Source organism: Eretmochelys imbricata, chromosome 14 (genome assembly GCF_965152235.1).
Source record: "Eretmochelys imbricata isolate rEreImb1 chromosome 14, rEreImb1.hap1, whole genome shotgun sequence".
In the NCBI taxonomy this organism is placed as follows: Eukaryota; Metazoa; Chordata; order Testudines; family Cheloniidae; genus Eretmochelys; species Eretmochelys imbricata.
Window position 1 is genome coordinate 16072621 of NC_135585.1, and position 20996 is coordinate 16093616.

The following is a 20996-nucleotide window of genomic DNA, read 5'->3' on the forward strand; positions in this document are numbered from 1 at the left end:
GGCCCTGAAGAGTCTTTTCCAGACTCCAAAAGGAGCAGAATCCATTCAAGCGGTGTTCTTTTAAGGCCCTGTGGCTCATCCACCACATAATGGGCGCTTTACTTGCCAGTGTTGGCTGCAGATGGGTCTTCCATTGGGTGTGCCCTTGCATCCCTCCCCCTTTCCAAAAATGATCAGAGTCTGACAGACTGGCTAGCACTGCCGGTTATGACAAGAGAACGGTTTAATGCTTCGCACAGGATTGAGCCCACCTCAGTTCCTCGCTTTCTCAACTTGCACTTGAAAAGACAAGGTATAAAAACAAAACCAACAAAGCAGTCTGTGGATGCAGAGCGTGTGACACTGGATGCAGATCGGCTATTGCTCTTCCACTCCAAAACCTGTTCAGTGGAACCACCAAATCCTGCTCCCTCTTGCTTCTTCACGCAACAAAATTATTTCCAACACCCCATCTATCAGTGGCAATCCAGCCTTTTAGGCAGCCTACCTCTAATGCCTATAGGCATCAGAGCACCTTCCACATTTTCGCCCAGCATATCTCATGCACCCCCTGCCCTTTGCTCATTTCGCCTTCCCTCACTCTCTTTCCATCCTAAGCCTTTGAGCTTGTGGCCAGGACATCCGCCTGAATTCTCCATAGTTCCTTGTGCCATAGCTTGATGATTATTCGCCATCAGATTGCAAGAAGCCACACTTTGCCCTCATTTAGGAGGCTGCAATAGTGCTGAATGAATCCAGTAGTATGTTGCACGTCTACCGCAGCTTGCAGCAAAGGATCTCAAAACACTTTGGAAAACTTGCCTCTGTTTAAATAGCGTTAGATGGTGTCTGCCTGTATCACATGGCTTGGCATTCGTTGACCAGCTTGCTTATTTATGTGAACTGTCCCATGAACTTGGTAGAGAGATCTGCTCCAATCAAGGTGTGACCTAAGCCAATTAACCATACAATGGGAGAGAGAATTAAACCTTTAGGCCAGATGTCCATGCATGCCTCAAGCCGGTTAGTGCAACATTCATGTGCAATGGAAGGCAAATGAAGTAAAACAAAAGTGAAAAGTACAGTTGAAAGGAGGAAGTTGGCATTAGGATTATTCTGAGAGAACCTGTGAAATCAATATCTTTTTGTAGACCCAATGCTTTCCTATAAAAGACAAATATTAATACCTAGCTCTTATCTAGCACTTTTCATCAGTAGATCTCAAAGCACTTTACAAAGGTAAGTAGCATTAGCTCCATTTTTAAAATGGGGAAACTGAGGCATGGGGGGGAACGTGACTTGTCCAAGGTCACCCAGCAGGTCAGTGGCAGAGCTAGGAATAGAAGCCAGGTCTCAAATCCCAGTCTGTTGTGCTATCCACTAGGACACACTGCCTTCTCTATAGAGGAGGCTGGCCTAAGGATTATTTGAGGATGTTATGTCAAGCCAGCAGGTGGGCCAAGAAGGAATAAACCAGCCTGCAGTCAGTTCCATGCTGTGGAAAGAGACAGTAGATTAATCAGTTACTGACATATGGCCATCAGAAAGCAAGATGTATTCCCACCCTGAGATAGATTTTGCTGCAAAGACAACAGAAATACAGGAGCTACTGGGTAGCCCCTGTTGCTTTGCCCAATTATGAAAGAGACACACACAGGCACTCAATGACGAGGAAGTTCTGGAAGTGTGGCTCCATGGAGTAACCCAGTGGGGATCAGCCTTTCCCAAGAGAATAAATATGGGCCTGACTTGAATGGTTTACAGCCTAATACAAAGGGCAACAGTTTCAGGAAGGGAGGGTATGGGGCCATCACGGCTAAAGAGGCCCGTTAAGGATAGTTTTGAAGGAAGAGTGTAAAATGTATATAGCAAACATAACAGATCAAAATTCAGAGTGCAGAGACAATGGTACTGCATGTTCCCTCGTGACTATCAATGGTAACTATGGAAACAAGCCCATCATTGAATGCAATCCAGTATCAATTGATTCCTTGCCTCTGTGCCCCCCCCACCCCAAACCACCTGACTGCTTGGGAGAATTGCAGATGGACAAACACGTGCGAGAGCAGATGGTGTTTCACTGGAGCTCAGAGGCAGCAGAGGGAGGGTTAATTACATCCATATGCACACTGGGCCCAGGGGCTGGAGTCCAAATATGGTTTCATGGGAGGGGAAGTTAGTGATGATTTACTGAGATTTATTAACCTTTACCAGCTGAGTTCCTGTGGGCACAGAATACAGAGGAAAAAGAAAACTCCCATGGGTGTCTCCCTCTGGGCTCCCTCTCCATTTTCTGCACTGCTGGGCACAGGTCAGAGAAGGATGACTAATGTGACATTTTTACACTTAAACTCAGGATGCCTAGAGTTAATAACATGAGTCACACAGGGATGCATGTCCTGTACATGTGCTCTTCCAGTGCCTTTCATCCGAGACCCTCTAAGTGCTTTCCCAACATTGGAACCAAAGGAGGAATGCAATAGCCTTCCCATTTTCCAAATGGGGAAATGGAGGGACAATGAGGTTAAAGGGCTTCATTTTTAAAGGGCTCCTGCTGACGTGTTAATGATTGCATCATATTCCAATGGCAGAGAAACAGGCAGAGTAATTCATCCCCTGCCTCCCAGAACTGGTGGTCACCCCAGACTTCACGTGTTTCTGGTTAATTCATGGCTTTGCTTGGGAAAATTAAGCCCCCAGTCCCTCTTCTCAGAGCAGAATGCAAACATTCAAGACATACACATCTACCCATAGTACATCATCTCCTAGGCTTTAAATAGTCATACACTGTCACCCCCATCAATGGGTGTCTGCTTTCCAGATTGACCATGGGGTTGGGAGCCAGGAACTCTTGAGCTCTAATTCTCACTGTTTGGCCCTGGGCAAGTGACAGTCTGTCTCAGTACAAGGATACCTCCACCAGCCCTGCAAGGGGAACTATGAGAAAGCGTAACTGCAAAGTGAGAGTTTTACTCTCAATGACTATTCTCAACATGGATGTCTAGACATGGATTGTGACAGTGAATTGTATTGTCTAGAGATCACCAGACATTCTTCTTTGAAAACAGAATATACCTTTTATAGTATGATGCAACCTTAAATCAGTGGAATTGGAGTTATACCCAGACACTTGCACATTTTGCAACAAATAATGAATTTGCAACCTGCCCTTCTGTTCTTAAGATCCACTTCTGGATTATAGTGAATTATGTCAATCCCATGAGAGAAAGCAAGGGATTTAGAAAATTTTCACCCTGGTTTACATGACCAGCAAAGGATCAATTTACACAGAAGTTTGGAGAAACATTTAGGAGCACCGTTGAGAAGGACAGGCAAGACTACCAGCCCCATAACAGTCACAAACTGATACTGCACTTGTGCTTTAACATCATTAGTATCCAAAACGCCACAAAGAGGGTAGGGAGATTGGAGCATTGATTCTACACTGGTGAAGAACCAAGACACTGCTATTTTGACTGTAAGCACTATGGGGCAGGGATGGCCTTTTTTATGGCTGTGTAGAGCACCTAGCCCAGTGCGGTCCTGGTCCATGACTATGGCTTCTAGATGGTACCGCAATGTGAATAGCTAATAATCAGCCAATAATTGCGATAGCTTTGCATCAGGACAGCAAACCGGAACACAAAATCTCTATTGGAGGCAGGCACACTTAACAAAACAAAAAACACACAATGTTTTGCTGAACCTGTTCTTAGTCCAATGAAAATGAAACATGAAAGGAGAGGTTTGTGCAAGGGAGAGGTGGTATTTGGGGGGGAGGGATAGCTCAGTGGTTTGAGCATTGGCCTGCTAAACCCAGGGTTGTGAGTTCAATCCTTGAGGGGGCCATTTAGGGATCTGGGGCAAAAATTGGGGATTGGTCCTGCTTTGAGCAGGGGGTTGGACTAGATGATCTCCTGAGGTCCCTTCCAACCCTGATATTCTATGATTCTATGATTCATCACAAACCTGTTCCACGGTACTTGTCCCTCTGCATATTTTCTACTGTTTTGGTTCTAGGTGAGGCAGCAAAGAAGAACAATTTGCAGAGGAGACTGAACTAGGGCTGGCTGGAAAACAAGAATTCTCTTTCATGAAAAAGCTTTGAGACTAACATTTGAACACCAGACTTTTTTTTTGTGAGAAACACCCCACAATAGCCAATGATTCAAGACTTGAACCTGGGTCTTCCACATCCCATGGGGGTGGCCTAATCCCTGGGCTGTTGGATACTCTGGGGTGTGGGTTTGTGTTTCCCCCTCCAGAAATTCCAACCTGGACCTGAGAAACCTTCCTATGGAAAATTGTCAAAATAAGGTTTCAATTTTTTATTAAAAGTAATAAAATAAAAATCAGCATTTTCTAACAAAAACAATTAAAAAAATCCCCAGCCAACTCTATTTAGGGCCCATGATTCTTTGCATGAATGTACAGACCTTTGCCGCCGGTGGTGTCCTTCCAGAGCAGAGTTCTCCATTGCCTCAGAGTGAATTATATTAGGCGGAGATAAGCTGCTCCACATGGAAATCTGACTGTAAAGGGGGAAGGAGGGGTACAGATGGTTAGCAGGAGCAAGTTAAGGTAGTCCATTTATGAGCAGTAGTTGTCTCATCATGTCACAATTTCTAACCAGCCTTTAATCAGAAGGGCTGAAGTGGTGCTCCTGCAGTCAGCAGTGCTCACTGGTACCAGCTCTATTTCCTCAATAAAACACAGCGAGAGGGAGGGGAAGAGACTAATCATTTCAAAACAACTACTGACTGTTCCATGCAGCTGAAACAAAGCACAAGGGAAAGAGGAAGTGAAGTACATAGCACACAATGCAGCAGTCTAGAATTCTTTTGGAGGAACAACTGTTCTCCCATTCCCTCCAGCAGATTTCAAGTATCATTGCTACACTGGAACCTGCATGCTTTTATTGCTGTATTTGCCTCCCCAGTCAGAAGGGCCCGCACCATTCAAGCATGGTTAACTCTCCCAAACAGACCTTGACAAAGGTATAAGCCAAGGGAAAAAGCTCAGTCTCCGCAAAGTAAGGAATTTGGGTTGGCCTTGAGGTCATCTGCCTACATTCTATTGATTTCCCCTTATTAGTGGATTGTCTTCTCACCTTTAATTTTCTTCAGGCATCTGATAAGTGTGGAACTCGCTTGTGGCTGAGCAAACAGGCAACATCCCTGAGGACTGCAACATCATTCCACGGGCGGACACTGGATGTAGAAAACTACCTGCTACCCTCAAGGCTGCAACAATAACTTGTACTAGGGTCCCATACATTCCCCCAAAGCAGGTTCTTACCTGAAAGCATAGTGCCAGTTGCTACTACTCTTAAAAACAGTCAATCCAATCCCTGATATAAGACAGGGATGACCACATGGAGTCAATATCAGATCTCTAAAACTTTGAAGTTGCCGCATTATTAGATAAAAATCAAGACTTCAGTCTGGAGCATAATTCAAACGTAGCTGGCAGTTTAGACTCCTTGCCAGTCCAGTAAGGCTGGTAAAGAGTACTGTGTCCTTTAGACAACAGCACACAAGCATGGAAGCTAATAAAGGCTTCTCCAGCAAGCTGGAGAAACAATACGCATGTTGGATCAACTGCTAGGGATCAGAAACGTAGGTGAGTAGCTCTGTTGCAACATTGGCTCTTTTCAGCTGTAGGTGAAATGTGACAGGGTTCTCTGCGTTCTTGGAGAGCAGAAGTAAAGTCGTCAAACCTGCTGGCAACTGTTCTCCACACAAAAATCCTCTTCCTTCCTTTTAAACAAACTGAGAAATTAGTTTGGCCTGGACTTCTGGGTGCAAGAATGAACTTCAGGGGTAAATGAAACGTAACTAACTTCTACAACCCATCCCTTGGGCAATAGAAGACAAAACAGTATCAACACATTATTCAACACAACCAGTGACCATGTGAGATCAGGCCCCAGCAAATAGGAGGACCTGAATAGGAAGCAGGGCAATAAGTGTTTTCATACATGGAATGCTCACCTGTCAAATGATGCCCTGTTCAAGAGGCTCTGCTCTTTGCCACTAGCATATTCAGATAGGGATTTTCCATACCACATCAGAACAAAGGCCCACCTAGCCTCATCTCACCTCCAAGACTGACCATTACAAGAGGCTTCAAGGAAAGGTGGAACACTCCTGTAACAAGACAATACCATAATCTGTCCAGGGGGAACCCAGGCAGTTAGAGTAGCTATTATTCATGCCTAGTTTTTTTTGTTTTGTTTTTTTTAAATTGTAAGGAGCTTTGTCTCAGTGAATTATGAAGAGCTCCCCAGGTTAATAATTCTGTAAAAAACCTTACTTCTTTTAACCACTTTTAAAAATTTACCTTAAATTCAGCAATATTCCCCTTGCTATTGTGTTATGAGAAAAGGTAAAATTAAACCTCCTAAATGAGCTTCTCTAGGCTATCCATCCATATGCCCCTGTGTCACTTCTTATTCCTGTCTTCTCTAAGGATTCCTAAAGCTTTTAAATCTCTTTATAGATGCTGTTCCAGAGCTATAATGATTTTCATTGGCCTCTTCTGGAGCTTTCCATTATTGCTGGATCCCTTTTGAGACAGGGTGATTAGAGATGAAGATAGCCTCCAATGGGCAGATGTACCATTAAGATTTTTATAAATAAAATAGCATCAATTAGTCTTCATCCCTTTATTATAACCCAGCATTTTGTTCCTCTTGACTGATCAGTAGTTTTCATTTCACCCTTTATATTATACATTTCAGCAGTTGCTTTAAGCAAATAGGTTCTTCCAGCCAACAAATAGATGGACAAGGAAAAATGTGTGTAGAATTAAGGTTCCTATGTCAACCTTTAAAATTTTTACATTTAACAACATTTTGCATGTGAAGTGTATTCTTCCTCACTAACAATTATACTGAAATTGTGTCTGGGAACTAGCTTGTACGATATCACTCAATTATTGCAAAGGTACTAAATGCTGCAAAGTGAACTCTGCAGTCTAAATAAGAGCAATTCAACGAACAGCTGTGTTTTGAGCATAGAACGAGTTCATCACTAGGGCCAGCAGCTACTTTGTAAAACATTAAGCTTTGCTCTGATCACAAGAGCCCTGTACTATCTGACAAGAGAGCTGAAGGAAAGGTTCACATACCAGGGTCATAAATATCAGAACTGAATTCAGCTTTTTGCCTCTGGGTGTGCAAGCATTGTGAAGGTTTGGCAATTGACCACAGCTGACCAACCTACTCCTTTTACTCATTGCTGAGGCTTTTGGCCATTCCTTGCAGATTCTATTAGTAGATGCTTCAGATCCTCGATCAAAGACTGCCACACTAGTTTCCTTACGACCAATACTGTCAGACCTTAAGGCAGCAGTTCCAAATCCAGTCTTTGTGCTAGGAACTTCAATAAATTTAACACAATCTGGTTTTCATCTTGACAGCAATTACTAACTACTCAAGGGAAAGCAGTACATATTTTTACTATCTTTGGATATTTTCCTAGTGCTTCATCAGTTCCTTCTGCGTCATTCAAAAATGCAAAGAGCAACACACTGCTTATAAATCTAGGATCTATTTTTTTTTTTAATATGAACGCATTAAGAAGGAAAAGAACAAAGTTATATCTGATAATGGTGCACACTTGAGTCTTCATTGATTGTTCTTGATTCTCCAGTCACAGGATTGAATAGCCTCAAAGATGATAGCGTGAGATTGATCTTCTGAAAACTCTTTAGGTAACGAATGCTCAGTGTTTCCTCTGCTTCATATAAACTACATGCCACAGAAATCAGGAATAAAACTTTATTGTTTTAGGATTTCTTGCGTGTCCAAACTAATCAGTTGTGTGTCACAGGATGTTTAAAAAAGAGGCTAACTACCTTTAACCATTTGTAACAGCAACCAATCAGAAACTGGCTTCAACCTAAGTTTCACTGGAATGAGGCCAGAGCCCCATAAACTTGGGGCAGGAGAAGGCGAACAAACAGAAACAGTTTGCATTCCAAACAGAAAAATAATTCTCAAATTGATATAATGTAAAATCTGAAAAAGGAGAGAAGTTCAGAGCAAAGTACAGTCACAGAAAAACACCATGAGGCAAGTTGCCAGAAAAGGGCTGTGTCAGTGTATCACATGACTATGTCTTAGTTCTAAATTAAACAAACAGGCTTTATGGAGAACTGACAGAAATCAGTGTTCTAGGACCACAACTGTTTTTGAAATTTCATCATTTGATAAATTAAAAAATATTCTTTAACATCCAGCTTTTCTTCAGCTTAAGTTTGTTTTCTTCTATAAAATCCCCCTTCCAGGTACATACTAAATGAAGATTCAGAATATCAAGAAACCCACTTGATTTTCATGTTGTAAAATATACAGAGAATAGGATCAGTTTCCTTTTCCCTCCCACCACTCCCTTGACCTCTAGGCACAGGAATCCTCCTGCAAGAAATTGCCTTGTACTTTAAGAATTAATGAATCAGATCAACTTGAATACCAAGCCTATGTTAGGTTTAAACACAATTGAAAAATCTTATATTAATTCCATATTGCTCTCCAATCTCATGAAGAGAAGCATCTTTAATGGAATATTTCCAAAACTGCACAATCCAGATCTGCATAAACCAGTTTTTCTTGTTTCCAGCCTGTGGACTTCCAAGCCCTCATGCTGAAACAATGCAGCAGTGAGAGGCAGTATGAAAACCAAGACAACTTGTAGGCTATCAAACTGCTACATCTCAGCATCCAACTACAGTAAACTTCAGTGAAGACCCAAACATGGCTTATGGAAAAGTTCCAAATTTTATTTAGGAACAGTTCTGCCCTTTTTTTTTTTTTTTTAAATTAAAGACAGCGATATGAAATTACCTGCATTTCAAAAGCATCCATCACGATAGCATCTGGGCAATCTTACAAAAACGTAGCCTAGTACAAGAGAGGATCTTGTTGCTTAAAAATCCACTGGGCTCCTGTTACTTATTCCTCGTCTTAAATTATTTCCATAACAATCAAATGCAATAGCAAAGTCAGAAGACTGAAGATGAGAAATAAGCAGGAGATCAACTCCAGACAAAGATCATCTTGTTTTCAGGCAAGCCTGCTTAAGTGAGAAGAAAGGAAATGAGCATGTAGGATAAACAAACAGACTGTCAGTTTTCCATGAAGACTGAGAGCAGCTCCTTTTAAAACCACCCATGAGCAACTAAGTTCCCAAAAACAGCCTTTTCGGAATGGGTTCTATACTGTAGTTAGGCATTTACCCAGATGTCCCAATGAGGAAGGATTACACAGATGCTGCAATGTGTAAATTCAGACAAGACTCCACCACAGATTAGGTAATCATTAACATTTATTAAAGTATTTACCACCCCTGCTCTTAGCACAAGAGTTTCAGCTCTCGTTTCTGAATGCAACATTTTTTAAAAATAAAGACAGATTTCTCTTTACATAACTATATATATTTTTAAGTCAGGGTGTGGTAGGTGGCACACTAGCAGGAATCCAGTCTCCCTAGCTAGTGTTTCATACGCTTTGCTTAGGCAGACCCCTTTGTGAATTCTGGTTCCTCAACACCTGCCTCCTCCTGCCCTCCTCCTCCCACCCCCAAAGAATGTTCTGATCAGAGATTCAAATTATAACGTCAACCATCGATGAACATCAAGATACGTCTATGCCTGGTCGATAGTGTGTATTGACCCTTAATGGGGCACGGGTCAAAAAGCAAACTCCAACTTTTCAGAGGACAATGGAATTTCTCTGCTCCAGATGTTATCAGACATTTATATAGTACACATGGTCCTGGGGTAGACTGTTTTCCTCTAATACACTGGGAAAGAACGCACAGGCACGTACACAACACAGGGAAGATGGTAAGAGTCTCCCCTTATTGGTTTCGGACGCAGATATTTATGTTCTGGACCCTGTTGGAGCTTTCCCACAACAGAATAAGACCTCCTTTGAAGGCCACGAGTTAACTTCTGAATCCAAAGATGCCCTTGATATATCCTGTGAGACCACTCTTCGCTTTCTGCTCCACCTTGTCCTCCAGAGGTGGGAAAGCAACATGGTTGAGGGCCAGGTCAAAGAACAAGGGTTTGCATGGGACTGGCTGGAACCCAGGAGGGAAATGCACCAGGCTGGCTTGTTTGCTGACAAGAGAGGGATCCAGGCAGAATGTCTCAAACCGTTCAGAGAGTAGCTGAAAAGAGATCCAGACGCCAATATTAAAGAAGCTGATGACCTATCATGGCTGGCCCGATGGCCAAGCAGCAGCATCTAGACACGCAGGATGAGCAGTGGCATTGAGCCAGCTGGACTGGCTGCATTCTGGTACTCATTCATCACCACCACAGCTAACTAAGAAAAAGTATGGCAGACTAAAGGCAGCTTTCCCATGCCCTCAGCACAGCAGTGTAAACCCAAAAATGGAGACCCCAGATAAGATGCAGTGGCAGCCTCAGTTTCCCGTACCCAAACCAGCTGAAGTCCTGCAGTTAGCTACCTTGAGGTGACAAGAAACCTTCTCTCCCTCCCACATATACTCACCCATTTAGTGCTCGTGGGGAGATGGAAAACAATCAGCTTAGACCATTCTGTACCCAAAACAGACCATATTACACAACCCATTTTGAACACACTGGTCTTACTTAAGTGTGTGCATCTTAGGTTAGTTACAATTTAAAATAGAAATTGTCAAAATAGACACATGGCTTACTCTTAGGTTAAAATTAAGCTTTACTTTCCCCAATTACTAGAAAATTCTCCTCTTGCAGAAAAAAACTAGTGCTAATGAAATTGCCTCTTTTTCACCCCAGTGCGCAAAGCCATGACTCACCTTGCCATCCTTGACCTGGGAGGGAGACTCAGTCTCATGGGTGTCATTTGCATCTGAAAGATTCACAGACGTGCCATATGAATATGCAGACAGAGACTATTAGTGTCAAAACTCATAAGATGTGTTCAGAAGTCACCTTTGGGCTCATGCTTTTCAGCATATGGAAGACTGGATATTCTAGCAGAGAAATTGCTTAGTTTATAAGTCAAAAGAGGTCATGTTTACAAGCACCCCACCTTTCCTGTTTCTAAAGTGGCACAGAAAGGATCTCCCAGTCCCAACAGAGGCATGGCACTGTGGTAGCTATATGGAAAGTCGGTGAGGGCAAAAAGCCCCAAGGTATGTGGCAAGTCCAAAACATTAGGGAGGGGGAAAAAACAACAACCACCTCAGATCTATACTTCCCTGGTTCTTCTATCTGCAGGCAAGGCAGATTTAGCAGTTCTTGTCTGCCAGAGATGAGTACAGGCTGGTATAGGTCACAAATTCCCCAATTCAGTTGACACTGAATGATGACTCAGTACAACTGTGTCAAAATAAAATTAGAGCTCTTTCACTGAGCCCTCCTAGTATCTGCTTGTTAAGCCAGAGCCAGTGAGAAGTAATAGATGAGTCAGGAAATTCAACGCACACCCTACTGCTACGAAGGTGCCATACACTGGATGCTGTTTATCTTTGGTGGCACCTAAGAAGTGCTCATAAGAGTGCTCTTTGCGGGATGGTAAAATGAACAGGAGTCCTTCAGAAGATCTTTCAAACCTCTGATTACAGAATAAACTGGGAAGGCTCTAGTCTGCCAGTGGCAGCCCCAGAGGTACCACACAGAGCATCTAGAAGAGGCTGGAATTGGAAAGGAACAGCTTTCAGAACACACTATAGATCGAGAAAACATGTGGGAAGCAATTTTAGTATTGTAGCATTTACAGATGAAAAAGCCTAAGTGGCTGCAGTATGTGTAAGTGATTGAATTTGAGGGAAGCCAGTTCTTCTGCAGGATTGCATAACTCACCTAATATAGCAGCTGCCTGCAGGGAGTATTTCTCTGCATTCACTTGATTGATCAGCTCCTGAACATCAGGCAACTCCTAGATCATTAAAGAATACCCCTGAGACTCCAAAAATTATATAAAGCAAAGTTTTAACAAGAATTGGGATAGAAATGTTTAAAATTTAGACTCCAACTCTGACAAGCTAGGAACTTTACAGCAGTGTCAACCAATTCTCAGAGGAGAGATGAACATATATAATAGCCCTTATGGTACCACATAAACCTTATTTCAAGTGAAATCCAGACACATGGACATAAAAGTATCTCAATCTTTTTTGGATAGCTACATAGGTAGGCATCTTGTTACTCTGGTGATAAGCTGTATAAGCAGCAGCTATATTCCTATCTTTACGTATCTAATAGTCATTGATATTTATTGGATACTTTTGTTGCAAAAAATCTAGGTTTCCTTTGCTTCCCCCTCCAATCATACAGGGCAGGAGAGAGGGAGCCATGCCTGCACTAGCATACTTCATCATAAAGCCTGTAGCAAGCACAAGGTGTTATAGAGCTCAAGGCAATATTCTTCCCACCATTTAAAGATCATATTTGAAATACAGTGGCCTACTATTTAGTTACTGGTAGTTAACTGAACTCTCAAGTGTAGAAGAGTTTGGTTCATACCTTCAAGCTGTTCTTATAAGCACCAGCCTGGGCCTGGACTTCACTGGCATACTTCAGGACTCTGTCATACAAAACAAGGGCTTCACTCCACTTTTTCACCAGTACATAGGACTGGGCAATGAAAAAACACCTGGCAGGATGAGGAACAAAATTAACCCTTACAATGACTAATTGCTTTGCCTTGAGCATATTTCTTGAATATCTAAAAGTATACCGTTTTAAACAGGTTGCTCCAATATTGAGCTATACATCTGAGTCAGGCTGTTCTTCCTCAGCTTGCAGGTGCAGTCCCACTTATTTCACTCTGAGATAGAGTCTCCCACCCTTTCCCCCATCCAGTCCTGTGCAGTTGCACTGGAATGTTAATTATGTGACTTCCCAGAGTTCATGCCCAGTTACCTCTAGAGAATTCTATTGCTTACTGCCAGCTAACAAAACAGCCTTGCTGTTCCCTCCAGATGCTTACCTATAAGCCTTGTACACAAGTGTCTTCAGTCCTATCTCCTTCTGGAAGTTCTTATCCTCTTCCAGGCCAGGAAGTTGTGGCAGTTCCACCAGATTCTGTACAAAGCATAGAAAAATTGGAATGCAGCAAACGCAAATGAATGCTCTTGTCTGGCATGTGAAAGAAGAAAGCTGCCCTTTTACTGAGTCAGAGCCTAGGCAAATATGATGTTTTCTAGTTATTGATATATTAACTTGAGAACATCATTCAATTAAACTTGTGTAGATTCACCCTAAGGGCAGAGTTTAAGGCTTACTGACACAAATATGCATTAGGACAGTGGGCTCAAACTTTCATAGCAAGAACCACATTGTTAGTTTCTTTTATGCAACATCTCCCTTCCCATTAAACTAACCAAACCAGTGGAACATGCATGTGGTAACTATGGTAACTGCTTACAAGAAATAGTATTAGGGAAGTTTCTAATGTTACTTTTAGCTGTCAATTTAAGTTAGCAGTTGGAAATGAGACAGCATCATGGTGATACATGGAAGCTTGGGAACCTCTGCATTAGGGAATGAGATTCAAAAGACTTTAGTCAAATCAGCATTTTGAGATTACATTTAATACACTTTTTAAAATATTCCTAAGCGGTTACTGGGTACCATGGAATTTTATCTGAACCTTTTCAGCCAATCACATTAATTCAGAATGTAGCTTCCTCTTCCTGGTTCGTCCTTTTGGCACCCTACATTTTTAAAAAGTCTCAGTGAGACACCTGAAAGTCAGATTTTTCTGCCCTGGCATTACCTGCAAGATGATGTCATAAAGGCGAATCAGGTCCTGAGGCCGTGCTGTACGCTTGCCATCATCCTCTGACTGTTGCTCCTGCAGCAGTGTCTTCTGCAAAGCTTTTGCCATGCTCTCATTGCGCTTGATGGCTGTTGACAGCTTGATGTACGTCAGGTAACTAGAAAGCATCATTTACACAAGCTGTGAAATTCTGTCAGAAGTCATTCACCACTGTTCTTGGATAGAGTTTCCACTACTAGCCACACCGAACCCTCGCTAGAATGTGCGTCTATATAATGCGAATTCTGATAGAACGCGGTCGCGGATCCCAAATTTAGTAACAGTCATTAATTTTCATTGTAATGTGGTCCGTGCTAGAACACGGGACTTGGCATGGATCCCAAATCCCACATTCTAGTGAGGGTCTGGTGTACCAATTTCCAGGTAGACCAAGTTCTGGGGCGGGGCGGGGGGGGGAAAGGAAGGCATGAAAATGGGACGTTGGGAAATGAATGAGGGAAAACCAGATTCTACTTGATCCACTAGGTCTAGGTGATTTAAGACTGAGGTGGCCCAAGACAAAGGATTAAGATGAGATTCTCAAAATCTACATGGGAATGCAACACTGCCCTAAGCATGCAAACACTCTTACCTATGAAGGTACTGGATATTGGACACTTTCCCAGAATCCACTTCCAGAGAATGTTCCCGTTGCTTCTGCAGAAATTGGAACAAAGGTGTGCGATTTACTTAAACTGGTAACTGGAGAAAAAGGATAAGAAAACCCAAATTTTGAAGGACATCTGGAAACTGAATGGTCTCATACATAAAATACGCACTGGATGATGTTGGAGAAGATGTCCAGGCAGAGTTCAATTATGAGGAGGAACTTTGGCCACCGTTGAATTACTCTGCAGCACACCTTGTTATTGATGGATCCAAAAATAACTATGGCCATGGCAGATGTGGGTTTAACTTCACAAGAGACACTAGGAGATGAAATGTTATACACCTCTATCTTTGGAAATTGTAATATGTTTGGTGCTTACCTGGTCTGGTTTCAGCTCTTCGCGAACAGCCTGTATGGCATCTCGACACTCGCTGAGTAAAGACTCAAACAGACGTTCCTTTGTTTCCTCTCCTTCTGCCTGAATACAACAGAAAAGAGACAAAAAAGTATTTCTCAAAAAACACACATTTTCCTATTAGTGAGGCTGGTACTGTGGAAGAGTTGGTTAATCTTCCTTTATTAAGTCTTTTCAAACTTCTGCCAAGTTATTGCTTTTAAAATGTTGACCACAATGTGTAGCTGGATCATGTAACTGTACGTGCTCAAACCGTTGCTAAACAGCAAAACTGTACTACAGAGCAACAACTCATGTCTGCACGTTTCATGAACTTGAGGCGTTGTTTCCCCAATGCTGGTACAGATAGATTCCAGAAAAGGAGAGAGGCATTTACACGGCCTGAAAGTTTCACTGTTGTCTAGCATGGAAGGTGTTTTTGTAAGAATTCCCTCCAGGCAGTACAGTGCAAACCAGTTTTCATGTTTACAAACTACATTAATTCTACACACTTTGAAAGGAGGAATGAAATGTTGGCAGATTTCTGATCAGTAGCACAATGGGTTGCAGAGCTAGAATGCATGTCCATACTGAAGACTGGAGTTCTCTCCCTATTGATACTGTTACTTGAGGACATCAGAAGAAAATGCAAAGAGGATGATATACGATCACGTATGATGGAGTAAAAATTCAGCAGAGTAAATGTCGACAGCCTGATTTTCTCTTTGCTGCCATTTACACATTGACATTTTTGATGAGTTACATCACAACCACCACCCATCAGAATCAGTCATAGCTGTTTCTTAAATAAGCTTGAAGGGACTCCAGGCACTCACTCCTTCATAGATGGATGGCACCCATCAGCAATCCCACTGCTTGCCAGGCCAAGAAACAAGCCAACCTCCCTGTTCCCCTACATTTAACATTAACTGTCTTACTCCATTTCCCTTGTCTGACCCAAGAGCACGAGAATTGCATTAGACAACACTCCAACATTTGCAATGCATATTTAACATCTCAATATTTACTACATTAACTGTTTAAGAAAAAGCTGCTAAGTAAATTGGAATTTTGGTTTGAAAGGCTATTTATGTGAAAATACTGCTAATCTTCCCCAAGGCATGAAAGATGAGTGCTGATCCAGTATGACAGCCTAGGAGACCCAAGTCTCTTTAAAAGAGGCAACTCAAGTTCAGTGTCTTGTCAGTCTCAACTTTGATGTAATGAAATCACTTCTAGAAATGAGAGTTTAAGTTAATTTTCCAAGTCCCAGTCAATCTATAGTCCCTCTGCTACTAAGACACAAACTAGTGACCCAGAGGTGAAAGTCTCCATATCCCCATTAATAATCCTCAACTCACCAGTACCTTCAAAATGCTTAAGTAATTTCTTTTTGTAAGCACAATGAACCAGAAAACATTACAGTGTAAACAGTCCCAGTCCCAGGCCTGTTTTTCCTTTTTCCCCCATAGAAATAACCCCCAATGTCACAAGATGTGCCAGGTTTCAGAGTAGCAGCCATGTTAGTCTGTATCCGCAAGAAGAACAGGAGGACTTGTGGCACCTTAGAGACGAACAAATTTATTTGAGCATAAGCTTTCGTGAGCATCCGATGAAGTGAGCCGTAGCTCACGAAAGCTTATGCTCAAATGAAGATGTGCTAGGTTAGTATTAATCCTCTAACTGAAATCGTTTCTGCGTTACAGTCTTTTAGAACTACATTTTATCAGCAGCCTGATTTCCAGTAGGTCAGAGCAGGAAGTGGTGGACAACTGTTTAATGCACATTTTCAAAACTCAACCCTTCTAGTTCTTTTGGTTCATTACTAACATCCACACAAATGGCAATGTTTCTTCTCATAACAGGTCAACTACTGAAAGAATGTGTCATCTGATATTTCTGCACTTTCTGGACAGACAAGAATGCTAGGAACAAAAGTGACCCTTTGAATAGTGCCAGAGCATTTCCACAGCATGTACAGTTGAAATAGATATGGTCAGTAAATAACAGACAAGCTATCTTATAGTACAGAAAAATTTGAGTAGGGGTAATTAAAGAAACAAGGGGGGAGAAGATGAGAAATAAGCTGGGCTCCTGTTATCAAAAAATACACAGAATTTAGAGACAGCATTCCAGAGCGCTCCCTACTGTTGTTTGCCTGCCCTTCCCTGACCAAAGCTACAGTAGTGTTAATCCATGACACTTTGAGAGCTCAATTTCTTTGCATTTGTAAGAGTGATAGGAGATAGGAATTTCACTTTCAGTTGGCCTTGTTAACCTATCCTCTCTTGCAGACTACGTGTGATCCAATCCAGATACATTTTTAGCCTCTTTGGTGATAACTTGGGTTTCCTGACATCAAAGGCTAAACTAGCTGAAAAAAATCAACATAATGCTGAAAACAGACATGAGAGGAGGCTGACCTGGTAAGAATGATATGCTCTTATGTAACTTAAAGACCGAAAACAAAACACACTAATCTAAAAACCAAATAAGGAAACCCCAGGTTGTCAGATCTATCGAAGACAGGGCATCCACCTATGGGTTACATGATTTGGTCACACGTGATGAACAGAGGGTGCACCTTGCTACTAACCAGAGAAGCAGCAAGGTATTTTACACTTCCTTGCCTACCCTATGCCATCGCTCCTGGATCAAGTTAATAAAGCAACAACTTGGAAGTCAGTGCGCTAAAATACTGCATTCATTACCATGGAAACATCGATGGGATCTAGCCTTATTCACTTATTGTGCTTAGTGCAGTTCAGGACACTAATAGAAATCATTCCTGCCTGTAGCAAGAAACTTGAGATAATGCATCATGTCTTAGGAAACCTAGATGGGAGTGCAAGTTTCAATTTGTTTTGTTATTCTGATCTCACTTCTACTACAGCAGTAAGAATTTCTAAAATCAGGTATCCAGTTCATTTTCCTTCCATAATGCTAATCCTTTAATAGCACTTCAATTAAAGCACCTTTAAAACTACAAAGCTCGCATTGCACTAATATGTAAAACCAAGGCAGAAAAGTTCATTTCCTCAACACCATACAAGAAGTCTGTCAGAATCACGGTTAGACCTCAGGAGTTCTTGCCTCTCAGTGCTGTGCCTAAAACACTCAGAAGAAAAGTGAGAATACACTCTTTTGAAACATCCAAGCGGGAGGATCCTGATCTTCACCTAATGGACTGACACATTGTGCTACCAATTCAACAATCCACTGAGAAACTCACTTCATTTTCAACTAGATGACTTAAAATAGTAGTGAAAGATCATTTAAAATAAATGCAAAGCCACTCTGATAAAGGAAGGAAAATTGCCTGCAAATGAATTCACAAAAGGCCCACTTGGGTTTAGAAAGGATAGAATTCCTTTGGGGAAAAAAAAGAGAAATGGTTGCCCTGTATTCCATGTAATACACCACTGTGTAAACAGATTATTCGAGTCTGCTGTAGCAATCTAATTTCCCCTGAATTCAAACTGCAATGAAGTGTAGAGTTTTGAAAGGGTCTAAAAATAATAGCATTATCCCAATGCAGCTTGTTACCTTTTTTTGCTCTGGGACAGAAGTCCTGTTGCACATGCCCAGTAAATATAAAACTCAACTGCTTTTCAGACCGTTTATCCTCCCCACAAAGACTGTCCAAATTATTAGGTTTAACAAACCCATTCAAGAATTTGTTATTTCACCCCTTTATAAAACTGTAGGCCTGCAGACTGCAAACATTTTTAACCCTTTTATTTAAACTTTTTTTTTTAAACAAGATTATTAAGGCAGGACTAATTGCTGTGAATAACCAGAAACATAAGACACACCTGACTGCATTCTTAACTCCACCCACAGGAGCATTTCAACTTCAGTGGACACAAAGAAAGGAAAACAGACATATCAATATCAAGTGCAGACAAAGACAAGGAGGGTACAGCAAGATAAATACTTTCCTTTGGGGGAGGGGGAGAGGGGAGAGGAAGCGCGCATGTATGCGAGCGAGCAAGAGAGAATGAACACAAACATTGGCATCTGGCGGGTGCAAGTTTTTGATGAGGGACAGAATAAAATTGCTTGAAACTGACTTGACAAAGCTCTAGTTTTGAAAGTTTAGAAATGCCCAATCTTAGTTTGTCCTTTTCACTCTATCCATAATGGACTGTCCCTGAAAGTTATTTTCCTTCCACTCATTTACGCAGTGCTCTCCTTCTACTATAGAGATGATCACAGAATCCTTACAAAGAAGTACAGTGACAGAACTAATTCTTACAGCACTTACAAACTCTACACTCTCTTCAATTCAATATGGCTATGGGTTAGCTATGTGCCTTCAAGTCATGGCATCTAGTCTCTATACAGGGGAATTCTCACAAGTGAGAAACACCTGGGTCAAATTTGAATGAAACTGGCTTTTGGAGTTCATATTTTAACATTTTTTCTCTGCTTCCCAAATTAACACAAAGCAGCTAAAAAGTACACGCTCCAAGATTCTGCATTTATTTTACTCACAAGACTAAGGCATAATAGGTTTATGTTCACTTCTGGTCAAATGCAGCTGAAGGAAAATCTAGTCCTTACCTTAAGCAACTGAGTTAAATGCAAACACTGCCCAGCTTAGCAGTCTCTAGATACAAAGGGGCATGGACTTTTAGGTACTGCCACAATACCGCAGAAACTCAATTACAAACACTCCAGGAATGGCGGTTGTTCAGAGTTTGCAATTCTGAACAAAACGTTATGGTTGTTCTTTCAAAAGTTTAAAACTGAACATTGACTTAATACAGCTTTGAAACTTTACTATGCAGAAGAAAAATGCTGCTTTTAACCATTGTTAAGGAAAAGTTAGCACATGTGACTCCATTTTGGTTTGGGGCCCACCATTGTTTAAATGCCAGCACATCATACACCAGGAGGAGTAATCCTTAGATATTGAATCCCTGTGAAAATCCTCCTCCTTGTCTCCAGCCTGCCTTGACTCCCAGTATCTGGTTTTTGTCAGTCTCTAACTCCCTGTCTCTTGGCCTTGATGTGAGGCCTCCCATCCTGATAATAAAAGTTACTGATGCATGGCTTTAGGACCATGCTGTGAAATTAACATACTGGTATAGCACGAGGAATGCACCAAGCAGGGATAGGTGGTAGATAGGACAAGGGTTTGTTTATTGGCTAAGGTTTCCGATGCACGAGGGCAACATGCTTTGCTAAAAGGTATATAACCTTTGTATAATCTGCATTCAGGGTCCCCTCCTGGCTAGCAGGGGGGCACCACGCTCGAGCGTAATAAACTTAGTGTCTTTTGGGAACTCTGCAGTTGTGGACTTTGTTTCTGTGCCTCAGCCTAGATTCGAACTGTGCGTGACCTATCAGGTATAATTCGCAGCACTGGTGTGCGTGTCCTACCAGGTGTAATTCGTAGCACTTGTGTGCGTGTCCTACCAGGTGTAATTCGTAGCACTTGTGTGCGTGTCCTACCAGGTGTAATTCGTAGCACTTGTGTGCGTGTCCTACCAGGTGTAATTCGTAGCACTTGTGTGCGTGTCCTACCAGGTGTAATTCGTAGCACTTGTGTGCGTGTCCTACCAGGTGTAATTCGTAGCACTTGTGTGCGTGTCCTACCAGGTGTAATTCGTAACACCATCTTAATTTAAACAAAACAAGCACAGTTCCTTTACCTTGTCTTTTTTTTTAAACTTTCCCTTTAATTTTTTAGTAATTTACATTTAATAGTATGGTACTGTATTTGCTTTTTTGGGTCTCTGCTGCTGCCTGATTGTGTACTTCTGGTTCCAAATGAGGTGCGTGGTTGACTAATATGTTCGTAACTCTGGTGTTCGTAACTGAGGTTCTGCTGTACAAACAGGACAACTGAAGAATCTCAGACACTAGCCCCTCTTGGCTGAGTCCAATATTAGAGCTTTGAAAGTCTGGAGACCGCTCCTCTCTGTATCTATAGCAACAAGGATAGTCAAATCTGGTGTCGTACCATTGTCCTCCGGAAGCCCATTAGAAGTTTTCAATAACTATTTAAAGAACAAGATGGAATCAAATTCAGCATTCCATTCTGTCACCATCATAAGGAACAGGTCACCCGAAGAGCAGGGGGTAGCTAATCGATAGACTCCCTAACAACGGTTAACCTGCATTTATCAAAAGAAAGAAAGTGACAGAAAGTTGATGAACACAAAAGCAAAGCTGTACCACCACCTACTGGTCATACTACAATATTACTTGCAGGGAATTCT

General features: G+C 41.8%; 1 protein-coding gene across 8 annotated transcripts in view; it reads right to left on the minus strand.

The window, feature by feature from the left end:
• Positions 1-205: 205 nt before the first annotated feature.
• SRP68 (signal recognition particle 68) overlaps positions 206-20996 on the minus strand; it is a 30692-nt gene continuing 9901 nt past the window's right edge. The window contains exons 9-19 of one of the 8 annotated variants that reach the window (XR_013347843.1): positions 14752-14850; positions 14355-14419; positions 13721-13880; positions 12932-13026; positions 12466-12595; positions 11803-11878; positions 10794-10846; positions 5973-6128; positions 4416-4511; positions 3949-4049; positions 206-1474 (exon numbers count right to left, since the gene is read on the minus strand). Coding sequence is in view for 2 of the 8 variants with exons in the window: in XM_077832890.1 (XP_077689016.1) it covers positions 9930-10157; positions 10794-10846; positions 11803-11878; positions 12466-12595; positions 12932-13026; positions 13721-13880; positions 14355-14419; positions 14752-14850 (906 nt within the window). In the remaining 6 variants the exon portion in view is untranslated. Of the gene's footprint in view, positions 1475-3948; positions 4050-4083; positions 6129-9290; positions 10158-10793; positions 10847-11802; positions 11879-12465; positions 12596-12931; positions 13027-13720; positions 13881-14354; positions 14420-14751; positions 14851-20996 lie in introns of those variants that run through there. The other 7 variants (XR_013347842.1, XR_013347840.1, XR_013347838.1 and 4 more) reach the window with 7 other exon arrangements.